Source organism: Pleurodeles waltl, chromosome 3_1 (genome assembly GCF_031143425.1).
Source record: "Pleurodeles waltl isolate 20211129_DDA chromosome 3_1, aPleWal1.hap1.20221129, whole genome shotgun sequence".
Lineage (NCBI taxonomy): Eukaryota > Metazoa > Chordata > Amphibia > Caudata > Salamandridae > Pleurodeles > Pleurodeles waltl.
In genome coordinates, this window is record NC_090440.1 from 164,870,806 (window position 1) to 164,883,381 (window position 12,576).

General features: G+C 38.8%; 1 protein-coding gene across 12 annotated transcripts in view; it reads left to right on the top strand.

Annotated features, from left to right (window-relative positions):
- HERC1 (HECT and RLD domain containing E3 ubiquitin protein ligase family member 1) overlaps window positions 1–12,576 on the top strand; it is a 1,155,039-nt gene that overhangs the window by 681,600 nt on the left and 460,863 nt on the right. For 11 of the 12 annotated variants that reach the window (XM_069222059.1, XM_069222062.1, XM_069222061.1 and 8 more), the window contains exons 43-44: window positions 2,706–2,830; window positions 4,682–4,902. In XM_069222059.1, the coding sequence (XP_069078160.1) occupies window positions 2,706–2,830; window positions 4,682–4,902 (346 nt within the window). The remainder of the gene's footprint in view (window positions 1–2,705; window positions 2,831–4,681; window positions 4,903–12,576) is intronic. The other variant, XM_069222066.1, reaches the window with a different exon arrangement.

A 12,576-nucleotide genomic window follows, 5' to 3' on the forward strand; every position in this document is an offset into this window, starting at 1 on the left:
GAGTACAGCAATGCAAAACATGTGGCTGTTGCAGACAAAATTTGTTGACAGACGGAGAGGTCTTTATCAAATTTCATCCCCAGGTTGTCCAAGATTGATGATGTTCTTTATATTGCTGGTTAGTCATCATAGACCTGGGCACATGTTGTTTCAGTGTGCTTCAAACTCTGTCTATCCTTGTTGATTTTAAACATGTGAGAAATTGTAGAAACTGCTGTCTACACTGTACCCTGACTGCTGTAGCTATGGTGTCATGATCAGTTGATGTCTCTTGTTATAATTTAATCAACAAAATAAAATTAAAAAAATTATCTCTATATTCATTTAACAAGGAGTTTGGGGTTGAAGGCTTTCCCTGTTCCTCTGGTCATCAGCTTCCTGACCCTGGTGACATAGCACCGTAAAAGAATGGTATTTCCAATTCATCTGAATTGATCATCAACTAGCTTTTTTCGGACAGTCTGATACAGTGGCAAGACACACTTTAAATGCCCCTATTATCTTCTCATTATTATGATGGAAAAAGAACATCAACTCGGTGTCTTCAGTATATGACACCCCCTTAAGGCCAAATGTTTAAATAATATTGGCAGAAGATATCATAAATAATATTGGGTTTAATACAGAGTCCTGAGGGACACTGTGTCTAAGAGGTTTGAGATGTAAAACAAATGGAGGAAGGTGAAACAACTGGTTTCTTTCGAGTAGGAAAGATTGATGCCAGTGCACTGCTAATACTTAGATTTCTGTATCCCCCAAACATTCCAACAACATGGGGTGAGACACTGCTGAGAAGTCTAACAGGACCAACACCGCTGAATAGTCTTGATGTAAATTCATCTTAAATTCATCCCAATGAAGTTTGAAACATCAAGAAACGTTAATTCAGTGAAATAATGTGGGTGAAATCCTTATAGGCTACTGTAGAGATGGTTATTGACTTCAAGATAAATTGAAAGCTGTTTGTTGATAATTTCCTCCAGTATTTTGAGGCTGCAGGGAGGAGAGAGGTGGGCCTAAGATTATCTGCATTTGTCTGGTCAGCAGAGTATATTTTTTAATAGGGGTACTAGCAGAGTGTGATTACAGCTTTTTGGATCCTCCACCCTCTTAAGAGACTGATTAAACAAATTATTCAAGCAACTGTCAATAGGGAATATTTAACTCGGTTACAGAGAGTCCTGTAAGAAGAGTATGCTCCATTATTAGCGCAACACAATCGACCTGAGATGTAGCTCTATCAAACTCTGAATAGGATTTTTTATCTTAATAGTAAAGAAATCAGGTAGGCTCTTGGAGAAAACCTGATTGCAGGCTGCCAGTGCAAGAAAAGATTGTACTATATTCGACATTTCACTGGAGGCATTTGTAGCTGGGAAAGTTTGTGAGGTGACAAAATTCTTCTAGTCTTGAAGTTTGAACTTATGGTAATGTTTTAGTGCACCATTATACAGATTTTTCACCTCTAAATCCTACTTTTAAAGGTGTTTGCTTTGTCTTTTTTCCTGTCTAAGTTCAACTGTGAACCAGAGGTGGAGAGTTTTGCCCTCCCAGAGGCAACGTTTTCAAAAGAATAATTTGAATAATGGCCGCACTAAGCCATGCGTAAGTGCGTAAGAGATAATTATGTCATTAGTAATGACTTCTGTAAACATAGGCTAATAAGAGGATAACTAAAAAAAAAGAATAATTTAATTAATCTTATGCCATACACTTGAGGGTGTTGCAGAGCTGAAAATTATGCAACTGTAAATTGATAAGAGAAAGAAAATGGCACCAAAAAATGGTCTGACCAGATTAACTGACAGGGCAGGCCTACGCACAGGGAGGTCTGATTTGGAAAGCAATCAGGTCAAGAGTATGGCCTCCTGCATGAGTATGACTGGAGACCAACTGAGGTAAATTGAACCTTAAAATCGCATATCTTAGTGACCAAGCTGCCATACACCAAGTTTGTTTGCATGCAAATTAAAATCTCCAAGGACATTAAAATTAAAGTATTTGATTAAAAAAGGAGCTACAAAATCCAGGAAAGCATTTGAATATCTGCAAGAAAGTCTGGGGGGGGTAATACATAGGAGCTCCTGAGAATGAACAGTTATGTGAGATTTTATTTACAAATACCAATCCTTCCACTTTAATAGATTCAAAAACAAACAGTGAGAAACAAGAAAAAATGTTAGCATTACGGTAAAGGGTTGAGATAGGCGAAGGCTGAAAATTAGAGCGAGCTTTAGGAGGATGGTATGGGTAAGGTATGGTGTAAGGGTTATATTAGGATAATGGATGAGTAGAATTAATTCTGAACAGGTTATTTGAACTAATTTCGGTTTCAAATTAAATGGGCAATTGCAAACCATTCCCAGAAGATTCAACTCAGTTCTTTTCTCACTAATTCAAACAAAGTAATTTCACAATTTAGTGTCTCACGAATTTTATATTCTTAGGAGCAAAACCTGGATGTTAGTATTGTTTCTGTACAGTTTTTTGTATCTTCGTCAACCAAGGAGCTTAAATGATAACGCAAATTGGACCAGCCTTGTGAGTAATTATTCTCAGTTTCAGCAATTATGAGAAGCATCAAAGTACACATGTGGCTTAGTCAGACTAGTACTGTCTTCAAACGAGCTTTGGTGGCCACCTCTTTGTGCATTTTGTCCTATGTAAAAAGGATATTTTAAAAATGTTCTGTACTACTTTTTCAGTCCGGATGGTCTGGATCATTCTGAAAATACTGCATCTGCAAGTGGACATCCTTCAAGGGGCAGATCAGCAGTAACAAGGAGGCAGAAATTTGACCTGGCAGCCAGAACATTGCTGGCGCGAGCAGGTAAAGCCCCTAAACTTAGATGTACAAAGTATACAACGTAAAAGTCTTAATTCAGCACCACCACTGCTGTTTATGAAGAAAATGTATAAACACTTGTGCCTACTTTCTACAGCCTTCTTTCTTTCACGTTGACAAACATAAATTTACTGACAGCACTGCAGTTTCTTCTGTCAACATTGCTCTATCAACACCGGTTAAAAGCATGATTGATATAGATGCCTGGATGGAAGTAAAATGGACAACGCCCGTAGCGTTCGATTGAGAACCATTGTCAGTCATTACCCTTTTGTATCCGATACAGTAAAGCCATGGCTTTCACATATGGTTAAATGACAGTTGAATACAGCATGCCAGTTATCATTCTGTGGGTTATAACCCATTCCTACTTTGCAAACATACACACATTTATCTTGTTATTTAAGCAACATTTAGAGTTTAATTTCACAGTTAAATTACAGGCCAGCTATTCCCAACACATGCATTTTTTTGTTTTTTTATTTATTTGGTAGGGTTGTAGAAAGAATTGTACAAAAATACTATCTTTTATTTAGTATTTATTTTATTATTCTTTAAAGTTGTTAGGATGTGTTGAATGGTAATTTGAAACCATTGCATACATTAAGAATAATACTCTGCAAAATGCTTGGAATCTCAGAGCATTACAAATCGCAATTTTCCACAAATCTGGCATTCTTATTTCATAGAGGGTAACCTGGTTATTTATGCAGTATGTATTTCTCGTTTGGCACATCCCTTGAACAGGATTGGCCGTTCTTTGGAATCTGACCCACATGCCAGAACTGCCAGTAAGATAGTTTAACTTTAAGCAGTGCAGACGAAAATTCCTAAAGTTGGTTTTACCTGCTAGCTCACGCACATGTATTAAATATTTATCTTGGCTACCAGCGGCTGGCATAGTAAGTAATCCATATGTAACTAACAGAGGCTTCCAATCGTCATTATTCCCTAGCATGTGTGGTACGTTTTGTGTTTTTTTTTTTTTTGTTTTTTTTGGGCCTGATGACTCGTATTTACTACTGCATTGCTACACACTGGGTTGGATTTTCAACTCAGCAGACTGGTTAGTTACTCCGTCACAATGGTGACGGATATTCCATCTGCCGAAATCTAAATCCCATTCTATCCTACGGGATTTAAATTTTGGCACACGGGATATCTGTCACAATTGTGACGGAGTAACCAGTCCACTGAGTTCTAAATCAGGCCCTCTGTTATATACTTAGGCAACATTTCCAGCAAGACTCAGGAATTGCCCATTAAATCATACACTGTGCTTCTGCAGTCTGTTAACGTGTCAAGATCCATGTTCTTCTTTATAGCAATTTGTACATGAATGTTGTGCAGTGCTATACGTGTACTTTGTCAAAAAGTTCATCTTGGAAATAGAGTACAATACTTCAATCCACAATTCTAGTTAAATAGCCATAACCCAAACGTGATGTGTAGGATTGAAAGAGGTGTCATATTTACAATTTCATGCTTTGTTAGTGATGATTGATATGTGCACTTCATGAATCTCAGGCGTGGAGAGTCAGACCTAGATACTTTCTTCACTTATGTCTTAAGGTCTCAAATCCACCACTGTAGCCTATCTTTCCACAAGCAGACACAAATACTTTAGTATTTAGTATCTATTTTGGCTGTTTGTTGTAATCAACATTTGTGTTTGTGGGAGGAGGTCAGTGTTGGTAATACTTATTAAGGTTCATCACTAAATCAATTTTCTTTACAAAAATCCAATATTTTTATTAACATGGAAATAGCCTTTTGTTACAAAGTGTGTATTTGTTTTCTGTTAACCAAGTTTTCACTTTTTTTATTTCCCTTTAGCGGGATTATACCGCTCTGTGCAGGCCCACAGAAATCAGAGCAGAAGAGAGGGTATATCATTGCAGCAAGACCCAGGCACCTTATATGATTTTAACCTCGACGAGGAGCTAGAAATAGATTTGGATGATGAAGCCATGGAAGCCATGTTTGGGCAGGACCTCGCCAGCGATAATGATATTCTGGGAATGTGGATCCCAGAGGTATTGGATTGGCCAACATGGGTGTGTGTGACTGCTTCAATTTGTTATATTTTTGCACCTTTAAGCATCTTATTTTGCGGAAGGCATCCGCATACTTTAAACTAGTTTGACCAGCCTTTTAACTAAGCAACAAAAACAATCCCTGATCCCAGACATGCTTTTTAATATATAAAGCAAGGTAACTCAGTTGAAGATGTGTAATATTAATCAGAAATACACTTAGTGTTGAAAATAGGATTCAAATAGTGCACCCTGGCATTTCAGTGCAGTTTAAAAACATATACTCAGAAACGATGTTAATTTGTTTTTCACCAAACATATGGTCTTTAAACTGTCCAGATTATTGCTTTTACATATTGAGAAGTAAATGTAGAATTGCAGGCTTATGTAGCAATAGTAACGGGAGCAGGAACTATGCATGGCGACATAGTAGGCTTCAGGATTGCCTCCAATAAAAAGTATGTAGTTGGTAATAAAGGTAGAAAATGTAGAGAGAGTTATTTAAAACAAAAATGAATATTTGTGTCCCACATTTACAGAAGTCATATCATAGAGATATTGCCTTTTACTTATAGCCACTGTCATAAAGAGCTTACTGTTGCGTAGTATCCCTATTTCGAAGTCCAGAGCAGCATTTATCCATTAGGTATTGGGCATGGCTACGCACAGTTGAATGCTTAGTTACAAAATGCTTGCTGCTGGAAAGAAAAAAAGCAGATACCAGTGCTTATTTACTCAAAGGGTCAAGTAGAGAACAGCATTGCTTTGCAGTTTAGTGCAAAGGACACATTTTAATAATTAGGTTTAAAATATGTTTTTGCAATTTTAGAATTTTTCATACTGCAGGATGTTCGTTGTTTCATCCACTGCTTGAGCAACGTGGAACCAGTAAGAAAACAGTTGGCACAAATGGTTTAAACTGAACACTTCAGCATTTTATCAAAATTACAACCATATCTACATGACAAAAATAAATTAATATTCACAGTGCTAATGAGCTGAAAATGCAGTTAGAATAGCTGAGCCTGTCAGGTACCAGAGTGGAACTTGAAACTCTTTTCCATGTGAAGTCACTGATGCCAGCTGGCGCTGTCTGCCATCAACACCCTGTATGGAGCCCACACACATCTGTGACATTAGTTCCTTTTCTGTGCCTCAGCAGATGCTGGGATCCAGAGCTGCTGAGTATTCTTGGTATTTTTAATACAGTTTGTCTGTGTTTTCTGAAGAAAATTTTTGAATCTAAATCATCAGATTCTAAGCCTTGTCATACGGTGTCCAGACTAGCACCCTGATTGGCTGTGCTTTTTGGGTTTGGCATATCAACACAACACCTCAGAGTCCAACTTCTCCACACTCATATACCTCAAGGCTGTTTATGGAGGTGAGCCTATACATTGCTTCATTATGGAGCAGGCTAGAGTCCCCCCAGATGTTAGATCAAGGACAACATGAGAAAAGGTCAAGAAGATTATATTGTCATTATCAAGCAGTGGCAAAAAAAGCAATATTGGTCTAAGGAAAAATCTGGCAGGTTCATATTCTTCTACCTATATGTCAGTTGAGCAGTTATTTCTGCTAGCTAAATAACAGCTTTTTGGTGATCCATGATGAAGATTGTTGCTGCTTCACTCTCTGAGATAACTCCTCCATCCCCTATGTAGGATGCTTAGTCACTATTTTTGACAGTGACTTTAGCTTTCTTGGAGCCAGATGTCGGTTGCTGTTGACACTGGTTCCTCAGCGTCCATAGACGGTGACTTGAGTGTTGACTCTAAACAAGATGTTTCTAGTGTTCAGCAGTAGTTGCATCTGTTCCAAGGCAGATAGTGAAGCTTATGAAGGTTATGATTCAGATGTGACACACTTCACTTAGTCATCAGAACATATTGATTATTCGAAAAGGAAAGAGAGGCTGCTAACCTGTTACTTCATGTTGACATTAATACTACTATATTGGTTTTCATCATCTTTCATTGGTCTGGCAACAGAAACTAGAGTGAACAAAAAAGTGTGTATTCCTTCCTTGTTTTGTTCAAGGGGGTGGGGGATCCAGTAGAGAAATTGTCAAAATACATTGTTATCTATATAGATCAGAAATGCTCTAGGTTGTGCATTTCTGTGGCTCTTCTTCATTCTATGAAATGGAAATCGATGAGCCCTTTCTGTCTGGCAGTTAATATACCATTTTTGCAAGCAAAGAAACTATTTCTGGAATAACTGAACAACAAAACTTTGTGAATGATCCCCTGTGGCACAAGATGGAGACTACAGCATTTCATCACTTGGTTCCAAGTGGTGGAAGCTCAGGTCTGCCTTCAAGATCCAGCTTAGCTAAAGATCATACAAGATTTGTGGACCCGTATGGGCACTACAAAAGAGAAGGCTCCAGGCACTTTTGGACTCATGGTCTAAGTGGTCTGCCAGACCATGAAAGGAGGAGCGTATATTATGAATTTCTTACTAACTGCCCTTACTTGTCAGTACTCTGAACTTTTTACATAGTATTGAGTATTACCTTACTATTTGTTTCTCTTCCTTTTCCCCCCTCTTTTTTCATTTTTCTGTCTGTACCTTCTTGATGCATAGGTTTACTCTATTTATAATCTAAGAATCTACTCTAGATCCTTAAAACTCTGACACATCTTCTATACCTCTCATTAAAGAATGAATGGAGTTAGTTGATGGGGAGATATTCCCTGACTACACAGAGATATCCTGGGAGTTGGGGGGAGGGCGGGTCCCACTAAGAGGCAAGCCAAGGAAGGTGATGGAGGGGCTGGCCGAGGCCTTTGCTTCTACTCATCCTTACAGAGTTGTATATAGAATAAAAACAAATTTGCTAAAAGATATTATTAATGATAGGATTTAATACAAATCAGTACAAGCACGTCACATCAAATTACATCAAAATTCTCACCTGGAACGTAAATCGCCTACGCTTAACCCATAAGCCCCGCATTATACAAGTGGAGCTTAAATGGCTACAACTCAGATTTTTTGTTTCCAAGAGACATACTTATCAAGACATGACAAGGGAAAACTTGATCAACTGGGGTTCAGATTAATAGCGGCAACACAACAGGGACTCTCCAACCCAAGGTGTCCCTTTGTTGCTTAAAGGTTTTGTGCATAACAAATTGAGACAGACTTGGCATTCAGGGTGATGGGCTCATACCCAGGTTACTAAAAGTTTCCCAGACAATTAAAATGTGTAATCCTTATGCTCCTAATAGGAATAATGTCATGAAATCTACAGAGCTCCTAATTGAACTGAATTGAACTGCTGCTGCTGGGATGAACCATTTAACTTATGTAAGGACATAAACCTTACTATTCAACAAAGAAAGGACTCTACAGGCATTTCAGCTGCGCTTTACATGCAACAGTCTAGGAAAGCTTCAATGCATATAAAGATCCTTAGTCTTAAAGATGTACCAGCATAATGATCCTGGATTTACACAGTATTCATCACAACATAAAACATGCTCATGGATGTTCCCGGTTTTACAAAACTTTGTGTTATTTAAAAATGTCCAATCAGTAACAATGTCCCAGACATCCTCTGCCCATCAACACTGGAAATTTGATAACAATGTTTTGGCAGATCTTTGCTATTTGACATATATGACAAAGGTGATCTCGGAATATGTATCAACAAACGGGCACACAGCGCCTCCTAACATAGTATGGAATTGCCTTAAGGCAGTAATAAGGTACACAACTCAATTAATAGGGATAGTAGGCAAAAGTTATCTCGAGCAACTAAAGAGCACATTAATATCTGTTGGTCTGTAATTTCTATAATGAATCAAACCTGAGATCTCTCTTTGTTTGACTTACCTTGACCAAAAACAGCTTGGGGAATAGTCCTAGAATCAACTCAAATACTTTGAAAACTACGAAAACATGGGAAAGATTCTGGCACTGAAATTAAGAGCGTGCTGCAAACAATCATATTATGGCTATTTGGAATGCATAGGGAACTGCAATACTAGATTAAGATCTTATTATATCTAGATTTCGTGATTATTATACAACACTGTATCAACATGATTATCAGCCTTGATTTACGTCAATCTTCAGTTATATTGAAGAAGCAAACTTGAAAAAGTAATTGACATACAGCGTTCAATGCTGTCTTTGGGTACCTCTTAATGCTACCAAGACGCAAGTCCCTTATAATCAGAAAAAACACTCTTGCAGACTCTTGATATGTGTCCTATGCCGCATATTTTCCGAGTGAAGTCTCCTCACAATTTGAAGAGGCACTCTGGTGAACCACTATTTCATGCCTGGAAAATTTAAACAGGCGACCATTAGGAATTTCAGGCTTGGGTCCTGGTAGAAAGGTGACCTGGTAGAAGAATGACCATACTAACAAAATGTTTGTTTGTTTACGACCACTGACCCTTTTAGGCCTGATAATATATATATATTTTTTTAAACAAAAAGTAAAGTCTTCTTGATCTTGCTTTCTTTGGCAACAGAAGAAATCTTATAGAGCAATTACTCAACAACAGCTACCACTTTTGAGAGGCGGTTGGATGCTTCTATCACTCACATTTTAATACTGGGCATCATTCTTCTCAAGATTAGCACAAGTAATAGGGATTACTAAACCCTATGGCCTTTCTGAAATATGTACTCTGATTTATCAGTTGTCTGTGGATTTTCAGACCTGTCTTACTTAAAAGAAAATGTAATAATAATATTTCAAACAATGTCCGCATATGGGCACATTAAGTCATTAATGTATAAGAAACTTGGGGTGCCCAAATATTTATGTAATACCTCCCTGTGGCATGATACATCCTCACTTAATTTTCTTCCACAGCTCATTCATATCCTTCTAGTCATGCACTCCATTACCAGATCTTAAAATGAAGGTGTATTTAAATCTTTATGCAGCCTTACTGTTCAATACTCCATCACCAATAGAGGCTGCAAACCAGTCTGTTTGCAGTCGCAAAGAGTCCAAAACATCAGGATTTCTCTTTTCTTGGGGGAGAAAGCTCAGCTAATGCCACACCATGGGTCCTGTTTGGGATGAGGAACTCACTTCAGCTTAGGCAGGTCCAGTTGCAGGACCAGACAGGTGGGGCGATGCAGGGAGCCCTCTGAAGCTTATGTCCCTTTAGCTCAGAACAGGAGGTCAGCTAGCTGACCCTTGTAGTCACTTCAGACTGGGATGAACAGAGCAGCAGAGTAGCACTCCATCTCGCAGCAGAGCAGCACAGCCGCCCTCCTCCTGTAGCATCCACAGACCCTGGGGTATACTGAAGAGTTTGGTCTAAGGGTCTACTATTTATACCTTATCTCAGCAATGAAGTAGGAGTAGGGTCTGGAGGCTTCCACCCCCAGAGGTGTCTGATATTTCCTGCCTCCCTGCCTTGGCCCCAGCTTGTCTAGTGGCACACAAGACTAGTGTCTAACCCTTTGAGTGTGTTCAGGCAGAGCCTTTGTGATGGTTGTGTGGTAGGTGACAGCTCCACTCCCCCAGCAAGTCAGAGATGGCCCATCCTGCCAACACTTAGTCTCCCTTTGTCTCACTGTCTGAGAGCAATACACAAAGACCAGCTGCTAGCTACATTTAGGTTGTGATCCAGGATACAGGCTGCAGGCACCAAATGGGTAGGACAAGAAAATGCCAACTTTCTACAAGTAGCATTTTCTGAATTGTGCCTTAAATCCAGATTTACTATTAAGGAGGGTTTTAAATTATAACTCTTTAGACACCAACCTCAACATTCCTACTTTCTCCCAATTGAAAGTTATCACATACTGAATGTAATGAGGTAACTCTTTGTTATGCTATGGCAGAAGTAGGCCTTGAAGTAATGAGTTGTTTGCTACCAGGACATGTAATACTTAAAAGTACATGTCTACCTTTAAATACACTGCATGCTGGCCCATAGGGGCCTACACTAGGGGTGACTTATATAATTAAAAATGAAGATACAGGCTGGGGAAAAGATTTATTTTGCCTGGTTGAAATGACAGTATAAAACTACACTCACAGGCTGCAATGGCAGGCCTGAGAAATGTTTACAAGACTGCCTAAGTGGATAGCACAATAACTGTTGTAGGTCCATTAATAGCATTTAATTTACAGGCCCTGGGTACATGTAGTACCAATTTACTATAGACTTATTAGTAAATTAAATGTGCCAATTTGGTGTAAACCAATGTTTCCATGTTTTAAGCAAGAGAATACAAGCACTTTAGCACTGGTCAGAATGGGGTAAAGTGTGCAAAGTCCTAAGGCCAACAAAACAAAGTTAGCAAAAATAGGAGGTTTGAAGGCAAAACGTTGTGGGACAACCACGCCAAGAATGTCAGGTCCAACACCACTGCTCAAATATTACTTGTTCTCTTTCTTCTCCTTTATTTATTCCGAGGAGCAAACAGTTTCAGATGCCTTTTTCTCAACTTTCAGTAAATATTGGTCGATCAAGGAAAGAGCATTTTATATGAACTTCCTAGAATTAAATGTGCTGAAGTTGGATTCAAGAGCATTTCTACTTCATATACAGATCTTTGTGCTCCCATGTGATATGTCTCAATAGGCAGAGCAGTGTGGCATCTAGAAAACAACCCTTCTGTGAAACTGGTCTTTAAACGAGTAAGATCAATGCAGAGATGAACTTGCTGAGAAGAACACCATCAGTCCATCATGAAGGGGAGACCAGACAACAGGTCATGGATCAGATTTTCCTATCATGGGGATTCCCGGAGATGCATCACTATCAAGAGAATGAACTGTAGCCTTTTTTGTTCCAGACAGTCTGTTCTGAAAGATTCTCTAGAGGGGACGTTTGCTCTAATTCTGCATTATCCTCTTCCCCTAGTCCCTCATATTGAGGGAAGTGGGTATCTGATCCTAAGGGGATTCAAATAAAATTGATTTCATAGAACAAGGGTGATAGTAATTGCCACAAATTGGGTTTACATGACATGGTATCAAGGCCTTCTGTGTGCCAATTGTGTGACTGCAGTAGTATTACCTGGCAGGAATGATTGTATTAAAAGAATAAAGGCAGCGTTCTGCATCCACACCCTCCAGCTCTATGTTGAGTTGTATGCAACTTGAGAGATTAGCACTGGCTTCCTACCAGCTTCCTTCTGAAATTCTTTTGGCAGTCAAAACCTTCTATGAGTGTGGCCTGCATTAGGAGATGCTATGTTCTTTCAACATGGTGCTGGAATAACTCACTGGACCCCTTTCCAGGCTCAGATGGTCTGTATGTCTCATGAAAAGGAGTAAGTCACAAACCTTTCTGACCTTTCAGTTCCTTCCTATTTTTCTGTTTATCAGAAACAAATTGAATGTTGCTTTTTTCAGCTATCCTCTTTGCTTCACATTTATTTCTGGATTTCATCATAAATTTTCAGTTCAGACTGCTCAGTTGCATTTTTCTTTTATTCTTCACCAGGCACTCCATAGCAAGCTTTCCTTTCTTCATGTATTATTAGACCTCTTCTTAGCTCTCGACAAAGTAGACCACATTCCTCTACTTAATCTTCTTTCTGCAATACCACAGGGTCTGCCTGGGATTGGTGTCACTAATATCCCTCCAATCACAATTTCTCAGTATCTTTTAAAGATTCTAAGTTTGATAATTTTCACACTTACTTTAGGTTCTCCTCAGGGTTTTTGGTTACGTCTCTTTTTTTCCCTTTATACTATTCCAT